Consider the following 23323-nt stretch of genomic DNA (forward strand, 5'->3'; position numbering starts at 1 on the left):
GCTCTATGGACAGTCGTTAAGACTTGCGATCCTGTAAGATTAAAGACAGCTCAGATACTAACGCAGAATTCATTAAGAATCTCCGGTAAAATATTTCAAATCTAGGATAATCATATGGATCAAGTTTTCCTACGAAGAGGGTATTACTATAGCCTCCTTATAGCAACAGCAATCTCACAACAAAAACCTGTATTGAGTAAAAAAGCGGTGCGACAGGACATAATTTATAATCTTTGCGTTTTTTCAAATTTACTTTCTAATTTTCCTCTGAAATTTTTTGAATTTTCAAAATTGGTATTGAAAAAAAATATATGGGATTTGTTATGGACAGCTACGGAGAGTATTCATTTCGTTCTAGTAGTCTAAAAAGAGGAAAACCCATGGCCATTTCATGTTTACATGACATGTTTTGTGTACTTTTTAATTAAAATGTATCTCTATCTTTGCTTATTAGTAATAAAAACATCCTCATTAGAGCATGTTTACTGCTTCATGGCAAAAATGCATTATAGATTTTATGCCATATTTTGCTTTCCCTATGAAAACATTTCAATAAAAAAATGCAGTTATCATGGTAAATACTGACGAAACATAAATTAATAGAGATGTTTATTTTGAGTGCTAAAAATGCCCCAAAAATAAATTAATACTCTCTTGAATCACGTGGCCGTTTTTCAATTAGCACTGTAGACTTTGTATCTTCTCTCTGTCAATCTTGTTATATTATTTTGAGCTAAACCTTGCAGAAGTTGGAACAGAAATTGTTACAAATTGTCTCGAATTGATGAAAAAAATGCATTTTGGACACATTCAGCCTCGGAAAAAAATGCGACTTTGCTATATGCACTATAATTCAAAAATGCTTTCTCAAAGAAATATAGAATGCCTAGAGACATTTAAATGCAATTTAGTGGATACCAATAGCGAGAGAATGCACATATTTTGCAGTTAAAAAGTATTTTGTAGGTCCTCCAGTGACGCGCGTACCGGCACGTCATTGAATATTTTTGAGGGAAATGCTACTGTGCCACCGGTTTCTCAGAAAATAAAAATTATTTCTGAATTTCCATTACTGAGGAAAAAAGCTCTCTTTTTCTATCAGAAATTAAATTTTTTTCGCATGATACTAAGTTTTCGGGTAAAAAAGCGCCAATTTTTTTCATGCGTAATTTTTTTACAAAAATCTATGCTTATTGTATGGAACTTAGCTATTTCATCGTTTTTGGAATTTAGTGTATATAGCAAGCTAGGGCTATTTTCGGGCGGAGAATTCGTGATTAAATTGTCGCCCTGCAATTTAGAACACTTTGTATAATTGCTGTATTTAGTTTTATATCTTGGTTCCAACAGATCGAGCCCTGAAACCTCAAACGATAACTGAATGACGCATATTATGAATTCTCTTGATCATAACTGAAATTCCAAAGTCCAAACTAAAGAAAAACATCCATCTATCTTTCTTCTGATTTTATTTTATTTATAATCTAAAAATAGTAAAAATCCATTGATACAATGATACCTTTTGACGTACTTATACTACGTTATATCGTACATCTTCGCAATAGAAAAATAACAATGATTTAAGTATTTTTACGACGAATTGCAAAATGTTTATTGCAAGAACATGCACTAGCCGATAAGTTTGGATGCAAAATAGCTTCTACCTAAGAGCATTATCAGCTTGTTTGCCTCGGAGAAAGTTCATAAAAATATTACATTATCCTTTAGCTACCCAACAGCAGATTTCTGTTCGTACTCAAAACAATATAATATAATTAATTACTATACCGATAATAAATTAACAGTAAAATCCAGTATTGTGATTCAAGTGTAAACGCACATTTCTACATATTATTATAGGACGGACTACATTCACTACCATGATACCTATAGGCATATACAAATGATTTGTCACAAATCTAAGGAAACATCCATCAAACAATGCTTACGAATTTAGTAACAACAACTCTGGTCTTTTATCTCTCTCCTAATTCTACGAGCATTAACGCACTGGGGACGTCAAAGTCCTGGGGAATTGATCCTGTCTCCTCCTCATGAACCCTAGCATATTTTTGAAGGGCAGCTGCATGTGATAGTAAGCACAATAGGGCAAAGGGTCCCAGATTGTAAACAAAGCCTCTCTTTTGTCCAAAACAGTCCCAATTAGTTTCGTGACAGTTTCCAGAGAAGGGTTTCTCAATGTGTTGAGAACAGTATCAGGCATCCTGTAAGTGCCACATTCGTTGACCAAAGGCCCAGAGTTTTGTCGACTAAAGTGCCTGCAAGGCCTCCATACTAATCTAGGATGCACGTTGGTATAGCAAATATACGGCAAAGACACCCCAATGCGGCTGCTCAAAGGTTTAATGGCGTTGGTATCCTTGGAGACCACGAATCTAAAGCTTATGTGACCAGTGATGGGCCTCAACAACTGCAATTTCCTGAAGAAATTGGTGAGCCACTGGTTGATTTCCGCATAGTCCACCGGCATTAATCCATTGTTCTGTTTGTCCAGCTTACAAGTAACATTAGCAATCACTTGAGACTCTTTTACAGTAGTGCAAGTGAGATAGTGATCGCCCTCTAGGTCCTGGACTACCACCCATGGCTTCTGCTGGCTGATATCACTAGGCAGCTTCAGCTCACTCCTCGAGAGAGGTAAAACTACTTTTGCTCTATCCCTCAACCCGCTGGGCCCTGCAGTAGACATAACATAATTCCCGATCCTGATAGAACCTGTATCATAGAGCCTATAAACATCCTCCTTGGAGGTCACTACGTAATAGTTGGGAGTGCTAATATTGTATTTCTCGCACCTCTTCAACACCTCTAAAGTGTCATCCAAGACCCAGACTTCCTTGATTCCAGGGCAAAAACAGGTGCACCCCAAAAGCTCCAAATGGGGCTTGGCCACTGCGTCGTAATAAGCGGAAGTAGTGGCACTTACCGGTATGTAATAAACTGCTCCTTCCTTATCTACAATCTCGCAAAGGGCTCTGACGTAGTTCTGAAGCTGATCGCTTGTAGGTTTAGGAACAGTGTAGAACTTGCTAACAGCAGTGGAGTACCGGGCAAGAGCGAAAATCCCTTGGACTTCACACACTACTACCCTAGCGCCTGCAGAATAAAAGTTGCGAGCCAAATGCAAGGCTTGAATGGTGCTACCGCCGCTGATGAGCACTGTTCTCTTCTTTTGCTTTTTAACGGTTTTAGAGTTAAAAACTACAGACAAAGTGAATTTAAATAGAGTCATTGGCAGCTGGAAAAGCTGGGAGAAGCACCAGAACCACATGGAAATCCAGAGCATTGGTAGGGCTAGAATCAGTTGTTTCCAAGTTTTCGGCAAAAGTCCCACGATAATTGCCTTAACGATTTTAATGAGGAACATGGGGTACCATCCGAAAATTGCTGATAATGGAGAGTACGTATCTTCCTCTTGAGGGCTATGCTGGGGCACAGGACTTTGACTTTGGCTTCGCAAATCCCTGGCGTCAGATTTAATCACAAAAGGTTCTCGAATGACGCTCCCCAAGGACGACGTCCTCCTGATCCTCCTTTTCCGTAAAGTGTTATCCGGGGAAGTTGATTCGGGGGTGAAACACCCCGGGGAGTTGGGGCTTTGCAATCCAGAGCCGCTGGAGGTGCTTCCGGCATGGATGCTCTCGTTGCTTGGCCACGACACTCGCGACAAACTTTCAGAGTTGCACGTCGGCATTTTAACTCACCAAATCATACAAGCTCTACAATTTAGTCTCGACGAAGTAAACGATTAATCAAGCGCTCCGAGATCTTATAGCCGGCGTTCTTGTACTATGACCGCCGGAATGATTTAGTTCCCCACTCTTCAATCGCTTATTGTGGAAGTCCTCTCTTAACAACTCTTATTATTTATTAAAATTATAAACGACTGTTATTACAAGGTGATAACGCGTTTTACGCCTTTCGGGCTAGAGGCAAAATGATGCCCGATCAAAGATGAAGTGATAGTGAATGAATGAGCCACTATGCTTAACAATTATTCAATTCATGTTCAAGTATAATACCTATTACTTTTTAGATTTATCGAGGGTATCGCAAAATCTGTATAAATAATATATGATTCTTGGGCGTGAGATTGCACAAGGAAAGTTGTTATTTTTAAGAAATTTAAAGGCGAGTTTTTGAGATATTCGTTCATTGTTTTATATTACAGTCGTAAGCACTGAGAATCAATTTGCACAAAATGCATTGTTAAAGGAAGTCACAGAAACGGAAAAAGTAACCGATTTTAGAATTATATACGTATCTGAGAAATTTTTGACATAGTCTACATGTTGGAAATGTGACGGAATAATACACTGTTTAGTAATAAAGCCGACCGAGCGAATCTTAAAACTATTGTCTCGCTTGGGTTGGGATGTATAACTTATTTCATTTCCGCAATAAGTAGGAATGAAATAGAGCTATACCCGAACTGTTCAAAGTTAAAATTCCAAGTAACGAAACGAGACCGCCGTGCGGACCATCGTTTTTTCATCGACTTCCAATTTTTGGAAATAAGTCCAAAAACCAGTATTTTTCTAATGATTCACTAATTTTCCAAAGAAATCTATTTTTAAAATACCTACCTTTATCCCACTACTATCCTACACATGTAAGTATAAATTACCCCCTTATTTTCCTTTACTTACCCAAAATAATATCATAAACTTACCCCTTAAAAACCCACGCTACACTGCACCCACCTCACATTCCCTGTACCTTCACTTAAATCCGACAATATCCTCATAGAAGAAAACGTCCTTTATGACCCTTTAATTACATTATTTCAATGAATCATTTTCAGATTTACTTGGATATTTGTAAATACAAACATAACTTTCTCTACCCTTTGTCTTTAGATGGAAAAAGGCGGTAAATTTAAAATATTTCAATGAACATGGAAGGCACTGCCTTTAAGTTGTATTCGGAAGCTGCAGAACTGTGCGAAAAAATCAATAAGAGTCCTTCAGACTTAAAGCTGCTGGAAAACTTCAGAATATTTGTTGAAGGGGCTCCAAATAGTTTTGCAAGTGGGGCTCAGAAGGTGTTAATTAGTTGTTTGTTTCCTTATATTGCTGCTATTTCAAAAGACAGGAACAGGTTAGTTTAAAGGTAGTTAATTATTTTTATTATGTCTTAAATTGAAAATTATTACACTCTTTTAAGCATTGCTAGCCAAGGAAAACATGTGTTGGTTCAAACTTTAGATGTACTTTTCCCCAAAATAACCATTGAAAATTCAAATGTTTTTAACAATTTGTACACATTCCTTCTTCTGGAGTTGTACGATTATAGACAACACAAAGGTAACTCAGTTTAAAGCTTTAAAAAAAAAAACACCTTAAATTTTTCAGTTCTTCCTATTTGTGAAGAATACAAAACATCACTACTTAAATGTATGACGAGCCTCATGAACTCAATTTCTTACAAACTAATTGAAGAAATTTATGTCAATGAATATATTCCTCAATTTTCCCAAATAATCTATGTATGTACTGAGCTTGCAAAGCATGAGCGTGCCAGAAATATTAGGTAAGAAACTAACTGCACTTGATTTCCAGAAGTTGTTCATGATACAAAAAATTTTAGATTGGAAGCAATTACCTGCATCATAGCCGTAGCTCGAGTAGAAAAGATTGAATCAGATCCAGTGTTTCTCAATCAATGTGCCAATATCTTCATGTTCTTCCTTCCAGGCTTATCTGCAGCATTCAGTGAAATTGCCTTGGAAGACCATAAAGCAGGGCACAAAATTATAATTGTAAGTTTTGAACAATTTTTTTCAAACTTATTACATTTGACTTCAGTTAGCACTCAGAGCCTATGGGAAAATTGTGTCGCTGGTAATGCGAGATTACAATGCCTCTGACCAAAAACTTAACATCACTGAAAGTTTAAATAGATTTACCTTAAAAGGGAAGCTTAAAGGTAAAAAGGAAATTGACCAATACCTGAAAAATACCATTAGAAATGGCGAGTGGTATCAGCACAATGACTCAAATTTGAATGTGAATTTGAAAAAATTATACAAATTAACTTATCATAGTGACGATAAAGTTCGGATAGAACTTTTTATGATGGCTAGTACTATTATCAGGGATTGTGCTGGGTGAGTGAGTAATTTTGTAACATTGAAATTGAAAAATTTGATTTAATTTTAGCACAATACCTCAATCAGTCAGTACTCTGTTAGAATACCTTATAATGCTTTCTCAAGACTCAGTAAATGACATCATAAATTCAAGCATTAAAGCAATACAATCTTTTTCTCAGACACTTTCAAGTTGTTATTTCCAATCCGTTTTTGAGCATTTAGAAGATGGATTTTATAAATCCCTCACAAGTTTACCAAGAACATTTAACAGCATAGGTATTCTCCTTCACATAACCTGTGATTTCTTTATTTAATAAATTTTTTTTTATCAACAGATGATGAAGAAAAAATTGCAAATTTAAACCTAATTATAGGTTACATTTATCTCTTTGGAAACAACAATTTAAATCAAATCGTGCTGTCTCCAGGCATATTGCAAACTTTGCTTGAGAACCTATTGCATATCATTGCATTGGAAGCATGCAATATTAGTTTATTGGAAGAGTACAATTTAAAAGGTTTGTGTTTGTTTGTTATGAGTGAAGGAAGCCTTTTTGTGACTTGAAATTGTTTCTATAGATCTAACATCTCAACACATATCTGGTAAACGCCCTTGGATCAATTTCCGTTATTTCAAAGATGACTGCATACAAGCCAAGTTGGTTTCTTTAGCTAAAAATCTTTCTAAACCTGAGAGTTTTGAAGTGATTTGTGATTGCTTGATGGGTAAATTCCGCTATGAAGAGGCTAAGAAAAAGGAAGTTATTTGTTTACTAAACACTTTTATATTTGGTCAGTTAATGAACAAAGTTTTATTGAGTATTTTATGAATTTAAAAATTTTTCCCTCAGGTTTAGAAGCAAATATTTCTTTAATAAAAAGCATTCTCAACTTGTACATGGAAGACCCTTTGAACGACTTAAATTATGTCCTTGACTCAGAGGAATTTACTTTAGAACAAATACAGAATAACGTTTTAATTGTTTGTTTGATAACAGAAGGTATTGGCAATATCAGTCAAGCCCTCAAACTCGATTTTCGCCCTTTTTTACTAAAGTCGTTATATTTGGTTTTAGAAAAAGCAGGTATTTATGCTACCATACATCCTAATTCCCTATTAAGTACAATAGTTTCAGGCAGTGGACATCCTCTAATAAAAGCGGCAGGTTTGCAAACCCTTCAGAAGTTAACATTAAATTGCGAGTATAACAACCTTACTCACTTAATAAACTCCAACTTTGATTTCTTTTCCTATCAAGTTCAAAGGAAACTGACCAAATTGGACGACAAAGAAGGCGTTTTAAACGTCCTCTCGATAGTCCTGCAGCATTGTAGCGAGGACCTTTTACTTCCAATGAAATACATTATTGAAGAGGTATCTTCACTTTAAACCCTTATCAAAAAGCCTTTTTAATGAGAACTTATTTCAGATTTTAGTGCTATCGTGCGACAAATTCAAAGACCAATATGCCAACAGCTACTTGACTGTGTTTAAAATGTTCGTTTTGAGTTTGTGCAGATGGTATAAAATCGAAGTTAAACAGGAAAACGTGAAGTCTAGAGCTGAGAAAGAAGAGGCAGAGGAAGAGAGTTTTAGGGTTACAGGAATTGATTATAATAGTGGATTTACTGATGATATAATGGAGGGTAAAAGTGGTGAGGAACTGTATTGGGAAGATGTTGAAAAGAAGGCTCAGGAAGAAAAGGATAATGATCATATCAAGGAAGGTAAGTATTGTTTCATATATGAGGGGATAAATTTGATGAATTTCACTCAAAAAAGTATCTTTCCTGCAATAGTATGTTTTACTCCTACAATTATTATCTTAATGTTGAGATTATGCTGTTTTATTATCCCTTAAAGGTGACTTCACAAAACCTCAACCGCCCATGCACGTAGAACTCGCCTCCATAATACTCAAAAGAAGTCTCCATTTCTTGCCCTCCAAAAACCAATCTCGAAGACTGTTGGTATTGGAGATTTTAGAAAACGGAATTGAACTCCTAAGAGATTGGGAGGACGAGCTTCTTCCTGTGGTCCATCAAATATGGTCTCCTTTAGTGAGGAGATTCCACGTCGATTCTGACCACGTAACTTTGAGAGTTTGTGTTCGGTTACTTACAGCTTTGGCACGATTGGCCAAAGATTTTATTCGTTTGAGAGTCGTAAAGTGAGTATGTTTATCTCGATTGAAGTTTGAAACGATAACTAGTTGTTTTATTAATTAAGGCATTTGCTGAAAAAGTTAATAGAGATTCTTGAGTACTCTGCACAAGCCAGTTATTTGCAAGATAAAGGGGCTGCTTATCGCTATAGTCAGCAGTACAAACTTCAGCTTGAATTATTGTCTTCTATGGGATATCTCTTGTATTATCTTGGAGTGGATAAAGTTGTTTTAAAGGAAGTTATTGGAGGAATTAAAATGTATTTGTCTGATAAGCATCCACTACAGCTTCAGGTATATAGGGGTTTGAAGATAGAGTTTTGACAATAAACACTAATGATTTTCTAGATCGGCGCTATTGAGTTCTTCAAAATGATGTTGATTTATGACGAGGAATCTATTAGAGAGGCAATTGCTGGCTTAAGGGGAAGCTTAAAGGGTGTGGAATTTGACAAAAATTTGAATTACTTACAAAGTCTGTGATAAAAAATACTATTGAAGTTACTCAATATTGTAATATATGTGTTTGTATTTACAATAGAAAAAAAAACATTGCACGCCTCTCTGACTTACCGACGATTACAACTATTTACAAGAAGAGTTTTAATACACTTATAAAAAAATAACAACAGAGTCTTACTCCGAATTACCGCTATCCCGAAGAGGGGCTACTAAAACAACGGTACAGTCTTAACAAACTACTACGCCCATTTGCATATGTCTAACTAAATTGTACTACAATGATTTTTACATTATTAAGAGAGGAAGTAGTTGCTTGTTCATAGGAATATTTAAAGGTATTTCTTTAACGAACTCCCTTTTTAGAGTCAAGATTGGACATGGCATCTTGACTGATTAACAATTTTACTGCCTAAAATTAAACCATATTTTAAGAAATAGCGATGCATATTAAAATTATGAGGCTGAACACATAAATATAAATTAGGTGTTATCACAATAAAGATATACTCAGAGTTGACCTTCAAAAGTCAACTAAAAATGGGAGGCTTGAAAAGCAATTTATTGTCGATATTGCTGTATTTAATAAAACTTTTAGGTCAGTAAATAATTATTCAATTACGTGTTATGTACAAAGAGTTGTAAAAAGTAAAATTACCACGTCAAAAAAATGAAATCTAGTAATGGCAAAAATGACCACGTATATTTTTTACACGATGGTGAAAGCACAAAAGATAAAGAAACTCTGAAATCTAATAGTAAGTTTTTGCATATGTCCTTCCCAAAATAACAAAAGCATAAAATAAAAGATAAACATTGCGTGTTCTAAAGAAGACTGTGTACAAACCAGAAGAGAATATTAATTAAAAACGAATACTTCGTATGCCAAATTAAAAGACATTAAAAGTGAATAAAATAAACCGGGTCAATAATATTATTTTAACTCAATGGATGCTTCCCGCGCTTTGAATAATACCAAAGTCACTTTAGTTTGGGTCTAAGTATCTCGAAAAAGCATTACAAAATGTAAACTCTTAGAAGATATTGCGGCGGGAAATACTCATCAGTCAAAATACGACTCCCCTTGTATACTATCCATCCAATCACACAAATCCCTATAAAACGATTTATCATTAGCTTAATTTTCAGTACTCACAGGTTCCCTGGCATGATGTATTTGCACGTGTTTGTTATGGTTCGATTTCGTGGTGGACGTCTTACCGCAAATGTGACAGGAATACGGCCGATCCCCGCTATGCACCCTCATGTGATCTTTCAAGTAATATGACCGATGAAACGACTTGCCGCACACGTTGCAGTTGTATGTTTTGACGTTTTCGTGCTCGCGCACATGTCGCTGACAATTTGACTTTCGAATAAACTGCGCACCGCAGTAATTGCACGTGTAGGGGCGCACGCTCTTGTGCGAGTGCATGTGCGAAGTGTAGTCGTTTTCGCGGATAAAGGCTGCCCTGCACAATTCGCACTTAAATGGTTTCTGAGTCCGCGAGGCGTGCGTCCATTTGTGCAGTTTCAAGTTCCACTTAGTTGTGAACTCCTTGTTGCATATGGAGCAGCTGAAAGGGCGCTGATTAGTGTGGGTTTTGAGGTGCGCGTCCAGAGAGGTTTTCAGGTAGATGCCCTTGCAGATATGGCATTCTGCGTTAGACTAAAAGAAAAGTAAAATTGATTGAAGCAAAATATTGATTAGATTAGACAAAGAAAAATCCTACCATCGAAGGATTTCTATTATCTGGCAAATACTCTGCATTATGCGCCCTTCGCATATGCCTTGTCAAACTAGCCATATGTATGAACTTTTCGCTGCATTGAGTGCAAGACTTCGGTTTCGCATCGTGAATTTCCTTATGCCACGCCAGTTTTTTCTTGGAGTGAAAAACTTCTCCGCAGAAGCAAATCAGGTCTTTAATTTTCCTCTTAATCTAGACAACAGACCCTGTCGACTTTTTGAGGAAATATACATATGTCATCCAAAATTTACCATAAAGTGGTGCTTATTGCGATGCTGCACCAGATTGGAATGCCGTCTAAAGGTCTCAGGGCACATGGAACATTTTATGGGCGAGTTTCCAGTATGGCAATTCCGATGCTCTTCTAGCTTTTGCTTCACCAAAAATGCTCTATCGCACAGCTCACATTTGAAGGGTTTGATGCCTAAATGTCTTGCTGTATGAAGCTTTAGTCCTTGTTTTCTGAAAATGAACATTTAATTGATATGCAATGTGCCAAATGGGAGAATAATAAAATGGTTAACAAAATTTTCTAAATTAATTTTCAATTTGGAGGTGTTAAAAAGGTAGATGTATTTTATTTTATTGCTTGCTTTTGTAGTTTTATTTGAATTTTTATTGATTGTTCTCAGTTTAATAAATGGAACAAGGCAGAGACTACCATTTTAAGAATGTTTATAAATGGTGAATCATCTCGATGATTATATTATGTCCAAACTGTTGAGCCACAGGAAAAGCTACGTAATTTTCTCTTTAAAAATTATTACTTGCTTCAGTTTGTTTAAGTTCTTAGCAATATAGAAACTGAATAATTTGATCAAAATATAATCATATTGCAGTGTGCGTCCTAAAATGGTTTGGCACTATATATAACATTATAGTTGTCGATTTTCATTTTTTTATCTCGACAATTTGGCGAGAAAGTAAAGCAAAAAACACATAATACAAACAAGTGTCACTGACCCAATGAAATATTTCCGAAATTTATTTTGCACTCTACTCACTCCATTACTTTTTAAATTTTACACCTGTTCCCTTATTTAACCAAAAACATCTATTGTCATTCCTAAGTTAAAATTAAGCGCTTACCTATAGAATAACTTGCCGCATATTCGACACTCCAAAGGATGGATTTTCAAATGTGCATTAAACTTGTGCTGCATGTCAAATGTTTCGTCGCATATCTGACACTTGGACACCTTTGTTTTCGGCCTATGTAAATCGGTATTATGCAATCTCAGCTCTTTCTTTGTTTTGAATACTGTGTCACAACTTCTACACATGTTTATGACTGAGGGTTTAACTTCCTCCTTTATTTCATCTTTGCTTTCTGCAAAAAAAGAAACAATGATACATGAATTAAAAGTTTAAAAGTGTTCTTACCCAGCCCTTCGTCATCCACTAGCTCTTCAGCATTCTCCACCTTAAGAATACTTGTAAAAACGCTTTCAAACTTTGGTGTTTCTTTCTTAGTTTTCTTGGGTTTGATCACCAGTTTTTTAACTTTTTTCCTGTTAATATCTAGACCAATTGGCTTTAATGAGGGTTTTTCCTTATCCATTGTTATGGTGCTCTCTTTGACTTCTTGTTTCAATGCCGACACGTCTACAGTGCTAATATGGTCTACAGAAACAAAAAAATATAAAATTGCATTGAGTTCATAGTTTTTAAAATCACCTTTCCTATCCCCTTCTTCCACATAGGGGTGCATCTCTTCACTACTGTCCCAAGAGTTGTTTTCATAGCACCCAACGCTACTTTGATCTTGATAGTGTTGGATGTGATTCCAAGTGATGTCACTTGAACTTCCCATGCTCTCTTGACCTAGAAAATCTTCCTTAAAAACATTAAACAAAAAATAATTATTGATTTACCCGAAAGTTCTCCTCTCGGGGGCATTTTTTCATCCGATCGAATGTTCACCCCTTCAACGCAACTGTCCTCCATCCCTCCCAAAATGCTGTGCTCAATAATTTCAATATTTCCATCATGGGGCCTTGGGGACACTACTGAGACCCCATTGATTGTCATTAAGATAGGGGGATTTTCTCCACTTAAACTTTCATGAGAGGCTATAAGAGGGGAATTTGAAAAATCCCCAATTATCACTTGCATTCCTTCAATCTCATCCATGCTCATAAACTCCAGCGCTTCAGTGTTATTGATTATTTTTGCAGAAGTATAAATGGGCTGTGACTTAAAAATCCAATCATTATCATCATCAACGTCAAAATCACCACTTAATACCTGCTCATAACCCTGATGATCCTCATGATTGTAAACCGTAGACATATTACTTCTCTGATCAACAAAAACGTAATCTGATCGAGACTCAGATTGATGTTCCTCATGATGCGACCTAAAAGATAGTTTTTACTATACATCCCTTAAGGTTATAAATTTTTTCTTGCCTTGGAGAAAGATTTGCGCATTGCTGCGTCTGACAAGCCTTGTTTAAATCTGGCGAAAACCACTCTGAATGCGAGGAATGTGAGGCAGGAGTACCAACGCATTCTTCATGATCTATGAGGTTACTAGTATGATACCGAGAATCTTGAGTTGTGTTTGAATGCTGGTCATGTTCAGTTGAATTCTCATTAGTTGAATAGGTCTGTTCTGTATTAATTTCATTTTTGTACACAGATTCAGAATCGCTGTCTATATTTAGAGGATCTGTTCAACAAAAAGGCGAATTTAGAGCAATGAGATAAAAATCTGGTCAAGATAAATCTCACCATCTTCCAGAGAAACTTCTTGATCTTTGAGAGAGACTTTAAGTATGTCTGAAGGTTCAGGAATGCTTTCATTGTTGGTCTCCTCTGGTAATTCCTCTTCATTTTCCACAGTTTTTTCTATTATTTCCTCTTTGTTAGATTCTTTTTCTTTTGAACTGGGGAGTGATAAATCAGTGGGCCTTGTAACTGCTGATGAATTATTCAGCTATGAAGAAAATTGAGATTATTTGAAATCTTTTGAATGAATAGAGTAGAGAAAATTGTGACATATTTGCGTGTACATATTATATTTAACTAATAAGTTTGATCTATCATACAATGAAAAATTGAAGAAAAAAACAAGTTTCTAAAGAAAGAGATACTAAAAGTTTAAAAAGCCACAAACACAATATGTATTGTGTTTTGAATACTGCTGCACTCTGTTACTTTACATTATTTTAATAAAATAAAGTATCTAATACCAAAATATACAAATATGCATTTCCTATAAAACAAAATTTTGACACTGCAATAAGATACCATGTAGTCTGTATTGACAAAAATGGAGCAAATATAATATGAACCTACCTGCCCTGAACTACCAGCCCCATCAAAAGGTAAAGCCCTCACTGAAGGTGGCATACCATTACTTGACATAATCAGCTGCTGTTGCTGGTAAAAATAGGGCATCATCTGTGCATTATAGACTGCAGGCACCAAGTACTGCTGAGCAAAAGGATTGAAGGGCATTGGAGCCACACTGGATTGATGTGGAGATGATGTGCTCATACTTTGTTGGTACATAAAAAAATGGTTGCCTGGTGTTGGTCCCATGTTGGCAGGGTGACCCAGAGCTACCTGGTTTGTCATATAAGGCCCCATTTGGGGTACTGGAGACTGAGTAATTGCTGAAGGAAATTTTGTGTTTTAAATCCCTTTACAAATATATAGCAATAAAATTTACCTTCAGCAAGATTTTCCTGGCTTTGAGATTGCTGTGAAAGCTGGGCTTGAGGTGCATCTTCTAATAGAGACAATTTAACTAGGGCGTCAATCACCTTTTGTTTGGGGTGACTGGCTAAATGTTGTTTCAAGGTAATGCCAGGTCTGAGATAGAGTGTGCATACAGGGCACATTGTTTCTGTGTTTTGCTGCATTGTGGCTTTTTTTAGTCAATTTTAAATTAAAATAAGCTTTATGTTGCCATGTCTGTAGATTTTTTGTCTACATTTCTTAAGACATTTCTATGTCTGATACACATATTAAAATACATCTTGCTGGAGGAACCTATAAGAAAATATATTCTTAAGGCTTGTAGACCACACATTAAGTTGCACATTAAAAATCAACAACTAACAGAGTAGAGCATATACAGAGAAATAAGCATTGTCATTTAAAATTGGGGCATAGAAAGTGGTCTGAAGTGAGAGTAAGAAGGCTTATTATAAAATAACTTATTTTCAAATAAGACATTTTATAATCTGTTGCTTAAAAGGTGTTTTTTAGAAGGTTTAGGTTAATTAATATCTAAATTGTAATATGTTGAAACCTTCCTTGTAGGCAAGTCTAAAATGGAGCCTGGCCATACAAAGTGTAGTATTGATTTGCTTGGTAAAATCAATGGGAGCCTGTAAAAGCAAATAGAAACATTTGATGCCACTCAAACGCCCTTTTCTTCAATAAATGAGACGAATTTATATTCGAATCTCTTAGGTAAAGAGCATTTGACAAAATCTGCTTCTTTGTAAACAAATGGGAGCTACTTACCTGCTCTTGATTGCCTGTGTTCAAGGTTAACTTTTACGTGGCCCCCAGACAAAGAAAAAGCCTTATTTCGTATATTATGAAATGCTCGTATCTTAAGGTAATTATCTAATAAAATACACTCTACAAACCTGTTAAAAGCGAAGGGTTTTCTACAGTTTTAAGGATAGAATTAAATCACTATTCCTTCGGGTTTGGATAATCAACCAAACTAGTGACTTTTTTTTACGTCAGTGACATGTCACTGAAAGATGACCAAATGACATGTTTCTGACATTTTTCAATTAAATTCGGTAGACTATGTAGAAAAACATTATTTGTGACATTTGAGAAAAAAATGCTGTTTTATATACATAGTATACATTGTTCATAAAAATTCCCGTCTCAAAAACGGTCAAATAGTCACTGAATTTTATTTCATTATTTTGAATTTTCTTATTAACATATTTAAATCATTTAGGATACACGTTTATCATGTCTAATTCACATTTATTTTTAAATTCAGCGTTTATCACCACCCCAGGGCAAAATGGGGTCGGTCGTTATGTGTGTCAATTGCAAAGAGTTGTGTTAAAATTCTGCATGAATCATGGGGATAGTCGGGGAATAAGGTAAGTAAATGCTCATTTTCTACCCTATTAAATATGTCTTGAGTTCTATTTTGTGCTCCTATAGGGATTTCATTGAAACAACATTAATAGACTTCACTAAAAATAGTCCAGAAGTTGCAGTGTACCTTAAACCTCGCAGACATAAAATACCTGTTATTAAGGCTGAATACTGCAAGTAGATGAATTTCAGGTCTATCAACATTTTTTTACTTTCATTTTTTATTAGTAAATGGTCATTCTCAATGGATAAATGCCAGACAGTTCACAGAAGACGAGGTATTGAAATGGCTGAAATTGCTTAAATCACAATCTAGTGATAGGACAGGAATAAGGATAAGGAAAATGCTTCACACTGAACATCCATCAATTCAAGGACCGTGGACTCCATACACTTTTAGGGACCCGAAATTAAATTTGGCAATTTTTCCTAATAAAAACTTATCAAAAGCTGAGAAGTTTAAAACAAGTGCTACTGAAGATCTTATGGAATTATTCAAGAAGCAACAAATTGACGACTTAGGACGCCACAGGGCAGAATAGTGTTGTAGACATTGTTTAGGAAGTAAATAACTAAATTAAAAAAATATAAAAAATTACTTATTTTTTATTTTCCATTACTGAAGTTAGAGCTTGATGCTAAATGCAGTTGAGGTAATAAAAATGTCTGTAATGAACCATAACAGCATTTGAGCAACCAAAACTTTCTCAGTTTTTAATAAAAGCAAAACTCATAAATTAATAATTTTCTTGCCAATAAATCAACCACACTCACATGAGTCATTATTTCTCTGTAACTATATGACATACAATTAACTTTAATTTATGCTCCCTGTTAAGAAACCAAAACATTCCCTCGTGATGAACATTCTCCTGTCTGTGCACTGACAGCCTCCTCTCCTTTCAGATTATCTAAACCCCTAAACCTGATATTGAATTTCTCCCTGTATTCATTTATCTCTTGTCCTTTTTTAGTAATTTGTTCATTGAGCTTTTCAATAACTTCCTTGAGCTTTTCAAAGTTTGTTATTAAAATGGGAAGTACGTCTTTTACTTTACGTTCAGCCAAAACTCCTCCAATAAGTCGGAAACACTTTCGTTCCTCATTTACATTTTTCAAAGTTTCAATAACCATTCTGAAATTGAATTTTGGTAATTTTATAAAGTTTTAATCAAAGAAGAGCTTTGAAATTGAAAGGGGATATTAGAAGTAGCCTAAACGGGGAGAAACTGCAACATTTGGGCTTACTTGTGTTCATTCTGGTCCACTTCTAGTTCGGATAGTTTGCTGGATAAACTTCGTTGCTCTGTACGGAGGGCCTGGAAGCCAGCTAATATTTCCTGAGGGTCTGGACCTTTTGCAGCCTTTTTGTCGGTCTTTTTGACTTCGCTTGCCATATTTGGTAAATATTGAATTGCAGATCTTCCAAAGGAAAATTTCACGTTTCGTTTCCTTTAGTTTTTTAATATATCACAAAATGGCAAATATGACATTGACAATTCAAAAAGACAATCAATCTTCAGTGTATATTTAAGATTTTTCTACGTCTCTATCTGGTCATATACATGAAACAAGGATAAAACATGTTCTCGTGGATTAACTGTTTCTTAAATAAGTTATCTTTCTCAAAGTCCTCCATATTGACATAACGGGAATAACTTCGGCAATTTGTTTTTTTCATTACAAGACTCTTCATTTACGACAATAAGATAAAAAAGGACGGGAACACCACATCACTGCGAGTTAAATACATACCACATTAGCCTCATATACGATTATATTTAACCATTCGTATTGACTATAGTTAACCAGTAGTGCCATTAACCCTACTTTCATGTTTTTATTATTTGAAATGTTGTATGAACATGTGTTAATTTAAATTTTTTCCTTTCCCTTTTAATTAGTGTTTGTACGCATTATTTTATCAAAAAACTATTATACTAAAGCTACTTTAGTACCTTATTTAAAGGAAAAACAATATGAAATTCTCTTACAAGGTAAAGATCAACATATATCAAAAAGCATGTACTCCAATAGATATACTTATAATTTTTTGTTAAAAAGAGTTCTAAAATAAACACTATTAGTACATAAAGAAAAAATACATATTTTTATTGCATTTTCCATCGCAAAAAGAAATTTTTTTGAAGCCAGCTCTATTTATCTCTTTGCTAAAAACTAAAATTGAACATCTATCATGAGAATTAAGGGACCTTAACCCTCTTAGTCAAAATATTTATAAAACAATTATAGCCATAAGCATCTAAAAGCCATTTCTTACTTCAGTTCAGCAATCTCCTGGGCACAGCCTATCGCAAAGGCAATATTCTTTTCACCCCCGATGGCAACTGCGTAATCAGTGCAGTGGGAAACCGAATCAGCATTTTTGATATCAGAAAGTAAGCTCCCTTATCTTAAAATAAAAACCAAAGACTTTCTAAGTCTTAACCTGAACTAATTATTGTTTCAGTAATAAATCCAACACCTTGCCTATAGAAAGTAGATTTAATTACATCGCTTTAGATTTAAGCCCTAATGGCTGTACATTAATAGCCATAAATGAGGAGGGAGAAGCACATTTGATTAGTTTGATATCACAGACTATAGTCCACCGTTATAGGTTTAAAGGCAAGTGTAGGGCTGTGAAATTCAGCCCTGATGGCAAGCATTTTGCAGTTTGCAAAGATAATAATGGTAGATATGTTTAATTTGAAAATTCTTTCATCTAGTAGTACATAAAATTATTTTTCAGTGTTTGTTTTTAAGGCTCCTGGCCCATTTTCTGGGGAATATAATGCCTTCATCATGAAACGGGTATTTCATGGGGCATATGATGAGACTACTTGTTTGGATTGGTCTTGTGATTCTAAGATTTTGGCTGTGGGCTCTAAAGATATGGCCACAAAGTTATATCCACTGGAAAAGTATTAAATTATATCATTATTAGAGACAAAAACTAACTGAAAATTGATTTAGATACAAAAACTTTAGAATAAACTCACTGGGGAGTCACACTGAAGGCATAGTGGGCTGTTTCTTTGAGAAGGACAGCTACGATCTTATTACAATTTCCAGAAATGGTCAGACTTGTGTTTGGGAGTGCACAATTGAGCCTGGTGCTTTGCAGACTTTAGATGAGATTTCCATTAAAAAAATTGTAGGTCATAATAATAGTTGTAAAAAATAATGTTTTCAAGAAATTGTTATTAGAAATCCTTTGATGATATTGAAGAAGATGATGTAAATACTGGGAAATCTTTGGAACAATCTCAAGCTGAGGCTGAAAAAGCTTTGGAGGAAATAAATGAATTAAAAGAGGAAGAAATACAGAGCAATAAGTTGATGTATAAGAGAGTTGCAAAACATTACTTAGCAGATGAAGTAAGGAAGGATAATAAAGAGGCCTTGCTTGTTTCATGTGCTTATAACAAATCTAGTAAAATTCTAGTTACTGGTAATTTACCTTTTTTTGTAAACCTTCAAATGTTTCATTATATTTCAAATATTCACATAGCATATTTTAGGCTTTTCCTCAGGGTCCTTTTTTATCTATGAAAGCCCAGACATGAACTTAATCCACTCATTGTCGATTTCTCAAGAAAAAATTTCCTCCCTAGCTTTAAATCAGACAAGTGACTGGATCGCTGTGGGTTGTACGGGAATTGGACAGTTATTAGTTTGGGAATGGCAAAGTATGTTTAAGATGTTTTTAGTTTGAGTGCTGAAAGTGTTGTATTTAAGGTGAGACTCATGTAATGAAGCAACAGGGCCATGCAAACAACATGTCTTGTGTGGCTTATTCTGGAGATGGGCAGCTGCTAGCCACTGGCGGTCAGGATGGAAAAGTTAAATTATGGAATATTGCTTCAGGATTTTGTTTTATAACTTTCAATGAGCACACAAGCTGCATTAGTGGGGTTTCATTTAGTGGGAACAAAAAGTTCATTGTTTCTTGTTCCTTTGATGGAACTGTGAGGGCCTATGATGTTATTAGGTATGTGAAATACATATTTTTGATGTTATTTCCATTTAAAAACGGTATTTTTAGATATCGAAATTTCAAAACTTTCACCTCTCCAAGACCAGTGCAATTCTCATGTGTGAGTGTGGATAGTAGCGGAGATTTTGTAGCTGCAGGAGCGCAGGATGTTTTTGAGATTTACCTTTGGTCAGTTAAAACAGGGAGATTGCTCGAAATTTTATCGGGCCATGAAGGACCAGTTGTAAGCGTTGAAGTGTGAAATAAAAGTAATTTACAAACGTTTCTTTTGAAGGCAAGTTTAACATTCAGTCCCAACTTAACGTCGACAATCATGGTCTCGGTCTCTTGGGACAAAACCTTGAAAATTTGGGACGCCTTAGAAAAAGGCTCAGCCCATGAAACTGTTCAATTAATAGCCGATGGCATGTTTGTAACTTTTAAGCCCGATGGTCAGGAAGTAGCCGTGGCCACTCTTGATGGACACATATCGGTTTTTAATGTAAAAACTGCCAATCAAGTGGTGTCTATTGAAGGTAGGAACGACTTGGGGAGTGGAAAGTCCGAAAGCGATTTAATTACTGCGAAGAAGAATCTAGAAGCCAAGCAAGTTGTAATCAAGATAATTGAAAAAGCAATAATAACGTGTTTGTTTGCAGATCGTTTACAACTCTATGTTACTCAGCAGATGGTGAACATATCTTAGCCGGAGGACAATCAAAGAATGTGTGCATATACAATGTAAAGGAGGTTTTGCTAGTGAAGAAATTTGAAATTACTCAAAACCGGTCATTAGATGCAGTGGATGTATGTTGTTGAACTATAATCAGAACCAGAAAAAAACTAACTTTTTTCTCTATAAGGACTTCATAAACAGACGCAAATTAACAGAATTCGGTAATATCTCTCTTGTAGAGGAAAGAGAGGAGCGTGAGGGTGGCAATGTTGCTATTAAATTGCCGGGAGTTCGAACTGGAGATATGTCAAGTAGAGCGATTAAACCTGAGGTGAGAGTATTATCTCTACAGTTCTCCCCCACTGGACAACAATGGGCATGCGCCTCCACAGAAGGACTGCTGATTTATTCCCTAAATTCGGGACTTGTTTTTGACCCTTGGGACCTGCAAATCGGAATTACCCCCGCCTCTCTTCGGCAAGCGCTTAACGACCAAGATTATCTTAATGGTTTGTAGTTTAAAATCCCTTTATAAGATTACAGTTTTTAAGGATGTTTTTCAGCTTTAACTATGGCAATAAAAATCAACGAGGCAGGACTTATTCAAGAAGTTATAGAGAGTGTTCCTGTTAAAGATGGTAAGGTGTTGAATGGATTATATAATAATATATCATTAAAATACATTTAAAAAAATAGTTCAACTGATAATATCTAGTCTACAAGAGAGATTTATCGAAAGATTGCTGTTAATTATTGCCAGTGCGTTAGACACTTCCAGGCATTTGGAATTTTATTTGTACTGGATGAAACACACACTGACCATTCACGGGCCGAAAATTAGCGGCCAAAGGAACATGCCCGCGCTCTTGGCATTGGAGAAAAGTCTGATCAGAAGATACGAACAAATTTCAAAGCTGTAAGTTGTTCAATTTGTTTCTGAAGTCCAGTATCTAGAGTTGATTTTAGGTGTGATTATAACAAATATACTATTGAATATGTGATTAATTTGGCGAAAACCATGAGTGAAAAACGCTTTAAAGAGGAGAAAATGGAGGAGGATATGAACGTTGTTAATTCAGACGATGACGTAAGCATGGAGAGTGAAGATAGTGATGAAAATGTTAGTTTTGAAGATTTATAAGATATTTCTTAATATTAAATTTTTTTAAAATGTGTTGAATGATTGCGTTTTAAAATTTTTAATTTGTAAGAAATTAAAAAAATGTAAGACTTATCTAGTTTAATTTTTTATGCATACAGAAGAATATTCACTTTTCCTGGTGTATTATGGGTGGAAGATGCTTTTTCAAAGTCTTGGTATCCTCTGAAAAATATTTTTTTTTATTCTAAATTGAGTTAATTAAAAATAGTCCTGCCAGTAGTTGCATATTCAAGCCCAATCTCCATAATGTTTATTGTTTGTTCCATAGCAAGACCCTAATCCATCTATAATTTATTTTTCTTAAAAAATAAAATAACATGAAGTATAGTATTTACCACAAAAGCGCAATTACTATTGGATACAATAAAATTATGCCTTTTGTGTTCATTTAATGCTCTTTGTGAGAGACTGTGCTGTTTGGAAAGCACTTTTACATTTATAGAAAAATTTCAAAAACTGATTAAGATTACACATTTGGAGGTTATAATTTTGCACATCATTGTCCGAGTTATTGGATTCTAGTTGTATCTTTTGCAATGACGATGAAATCTTCAGGCTTTAGTAGAAACGTGTCAGTATTACAGTTGTTTAGGTTAGGACTAGTAATAAAAATCCTCTAAATTTTCATATAAATAATTCACTTTATTTATTTTATATAGTTCTTTTGCTTTGTAATGCAGCCTATTTACTAAAAAACACAACATTAAACCTAACAATACTCCACTGAATACAACAAAAGAAATATTATATTTCAAGAGCAGCTAGAGCAGTAACAACTACATCAGCCTCAGTGTATTTAGTTTTTATTTCTTTTATACTCCAATCCACCAGTTTGGCTGCCTCTCTTTTCTTTTGAGCTGAACATTTGGATGATGTAGACAAAGCTGAGGCAACCAAATATAACCCATAAAGAGCTCTCATGTTTTTGGGATTGATCTTCAAGGCATAAGAATAATATGACCTTGCAGTTTCTAAATTTTCCACCCCCCCTTGAGTATACTTTATATCTGCATATCGTTGGTGCAGCAAATGGTTATGAGGGTTGTGCAATATAAGTTCCTCCACACAAAATGCTGCTTTATTAAAGTCCTGTTCCAAGATGTATAATTCAGACAACTCTTGCCATGCTTCAAAATCAGCCATAAATCTGAAATTATTATATTAATTTAATAATTAACATTAATAATTATTGAAGGTTTACATTTTCAAATAATCAGTCAATTCTTTAATTGCTTCTACAGTTCTTCCTTGAGCTTTCAAGACTGCAACCTTACGTTTCCTGGCAGTGCTATTAGTCTCATCTTTACTAATGATGGTATCCAAGAGATCACTTGCAGTCTCAAACTCCTCTTTAGCTTCGAAACACATTGCTTGGAGTTTTCTAACTCTGAGGCTGCTTGGAAATTCCTCTAATAAGCTGTTAATGCATTTTTCAGCTACTTTTATAACATGACAGTCTAAAGCAGCAATGCAGACTTGTTCAAGTATCAAAAATTCTGTAAAACAGAAGAAATGACAAGTGTATTTTTTTGTGGATTTTTCAGGTATTACTTTCATTTCCTAGATTGTTAATTTTGAGCCAGAGGCCGTTGAACCATATATCTAAAATTTCTCTGCTTTTTCTCTCGTTGTTTTCTCTCCAAGCTCGTAATTGTTCTATTTCTCCTGAAATGATTTTTTTCGTGAAATTTAAAACGTTAAGGAAATTCAGTTTTTTATACCCATGATAAGTGTTTCCTTTGATGGAGTTAATGGGAGTAATGCAGATGGTTTAGTAAAATTCTTCCCTAGTTTTTGAGGGAAATAAGTAGTTATATATTTTGATAAAAATTTAGGGAAAAACTAGGAAATTTTATTGCAATAGAGCAAAAACATAGAAAAGTCATTAACATAAAGAAATTATGTCGTTTGTGTCAGGATCACCTGACT

General features: G+C 35.0%; 7 protein-coding genes across 10 annotated transcripts; 3 read left to right on the top strand and 4 right to left on the bottom strand.

The window, feature by feature from the left end:
• Nucleotides 1–1454: 1454 nt before the first annotated feature.
• On the bottom strand, nucleotides 1455–3909 carry LOC136418224 (uncharacterized). Its single transcript, XM_066404215.1, has one exon. It carries the CDS (start codon nucleotides 3713–3715, stop codon nucleotides 2003–2005), a length of 1713 nt encoding a protein of 570 aa, XP_066260312.1. The 5' UTR covers nucleotides 3716–3909; the 3' UTR covers nucleotides 1455–2002.
• A 766-nt stretch (nucleotides 3910–4675) lies between these two features.
• Nucleotides 4676–8834, top strand: Tti1 (Telo2 interacting protein 1). 3 transcript variants are annotated; one of them, XM_066405369.1, is made up of 14 exons: nucleotides 4676–5121; nucleotides 5188–5327; nucleotides 5376–5553; nucleotides 5611–5782; nucleotides 5829–6130; nucleotides 6183–6391; nucleotides 6451–6633; nucleotides 6695–6907; nucleotides 6967–7200; nucleotides 7252–7490; nucleotides 7546–7843; nucleotides 7980–8286; nucleotides 8346–8574; nucleotides 8629–8834. In XM_066405369.1, the coding sequence occupies exons 1-14, from the start codon at nucleotides 4913–4915 to the stop codon at nucleotides 8761–8763; spliced, it is 3048 nt and encodes a 1015-aa protein (XP_066261466.1). In that variant the 5' UTR covers nucleotides 4676–4912; the 3' UTR covers nucleotides 8764–8834. The 3 variants fall into 3 exon arrangements, with proteins under 3 accessions (XP_066261466.1, XP_066261467.1, XP_066261465.1); XM_066405370.1 differs by having other exon boundaries at nucleotides 5197–5327; nucleotides 5611–5786; nucleotides 5833–6130; XM_066405368.1 differs by having other exon boundaries at nucleotides 4677–5121; nucleotides 5611–5786; nucleotides 5833–6130.
• Nucleotides 8776–15204, bottom strand: LOC136419179 (uncharacterized). 2 transcript variants are annotated; one of them, XM_066405371.1, is made up of 14 exons: nucleotides 15100–15204; nucleotides 14169–14491; nucleotides 13793–14112; nucleotides 13226–13430; nucleotides 12902–13163; nucleotides 12738–12849; nucleotides 12365–12686; nucleotides 12168–12314; nucleotides 11874–12113; nucleotides 11580–11820; nucleotides 10742–10952; nucleotides 10473–10682; nucleotides 9896–10408; nucleotides 8776–9151 (listed from the first exon to the last, which is right to left on the bottom strand). In XM_066405371.1, exons 2-14 carry the CDS (start codon nucleotides 14359–14361, stop codon nucleotides 9086–9088), a joined length of 3042 nt encoding a protein of 1013 aa, XP_066261468.1. In that variant the 5' UTR covers nucleotides 14362–14491; nucleotides 15100–15204; the 3' UTR covers nucleotides 8776–9085. The 2 variants fall into 2 exon arrangements, with proteins under 2 accessions (XP_066261468.1, XP_066261469.1); XM_066405372.1 differs by having other exon boundaries at nucleotides 8776–10408.
• A 158-nt stretch (nucleotides 15205–15362) lies between these two features.
• mRpL43 (mitochondrial ribosomal protein L43) lies at nucleotides 15363–16292 on the top strand. The gene is made up of 3 exons (XM_066405409.1): nucleotides 15363–15579; nucleotides 15644–15750; nucleotides 15806–16292. The coding sequence occupies exons 1-3, from the start codon at nucleotides 15443–15445 to the stop codon at nucleotides 16117–16119; spliced, it is 558 nt and encodes a 185-aa protein (XP_066261506.1). The 5' UTR covers nucleotides 15363–15442; the 3' UTR covers nucleotides 16120–16292.
• On the bottom strand, nucleotides 16166–17042 carry Pfdn2 (prefoldin 2). The gene is made up of 2 exons (XM_066405410.1): nucleotides 16826–17042; nucleotides 16166–16712 (listed from the first exon to the last, which is right to left on the bottom strand). Exons 1-2 carry the CDS (start codon nucleotides 16972–16974, stop codon nucleotides 16412–16414), a joined length of 450 nt encoding a protein of 149 aa, XP_066261507.1. The 5' UTR covers nucleotides 16975–17042; the 3' UTR covers nucleotides 16166–16411.
• Nucleotides 17043–17418: 376 nt separating this feature from the next.
• LOC136419146 (periodic tryptophan protein 2 homolog) lies at nucleotides 17419–21403 on the top strand. Its single transcript, XM_066405323.1, has 15 exons — nucleotides 17419–17574; nucleotides 17864–17976; nucleotides 18048–18271; nucleotides 18330–18501; nucleotides 18554–18734; nucleotides 18788–19031; nucleotides 19102–19269; nucleotides 19319–19571; nucleotides 19626–19800; nucleotides 19852–20162; nucleotides 20216–20363; nucleotides 20420–20741; nucleotides 20796–20870; nucleotides 20929–21148; nucleotides 21199–21403. Exons 1-15 carry the CDS (start codon nucleotides 17557–17559, stop codon nucleotides 21371–21373), a joined length of 2799 nt encoding a protein of 932 aa, XP_066261420.1. The 5' UTR covers nucleotides 17419–17556; the 3' UTR covers nucleotides 21374–21403.
• A 632-nt stretch (nucleotides 21404–22035) lies between these two features.
• On the bottom strand, nucleotides 22036–23259 carry LOC136416537 (ER membrane protein complex subunit 2-like). Its single transcript, XM_066401760.1, has 4 exons — nucleotides 23116–23259; nucleotides 22946–23059; nucleotides 22596–22890; nucleotides 22036–22541 (listed from the first exon to the last, which is right to left on the bottom strand). The coding sequence occupies exons 1-4, from the start codon at nucleotides 23117–23119 to the stop codon at nucleotides 22139–22141; spliced, it is 816 nt and encodes a 271-aa protein (XP_066257857.1). The 5' UTR covers nucleotides 23120–23259; the 3' UTR covers nucleotides 22036–22138.
• Nucleotides 23260–23323: the final 64 nt, after the last annotated feature.

The sequence above is a fragment of the Euwallacea similis genome, chromosome 2 (assembly GCF_039881205.1).
Source record: "Euwallacea similis isolate ESF13 chromosome 2, ESF131.1, whole genome shotgun sequence".
In the NCBI taxonomy this organism is placed as follows: domain Eukaryota; kingdom Metazoa; phylum Arthropoda; class Insecta; order Coleoptera; family Curculionidae; genus Euwallacea; species Euwallacea similis.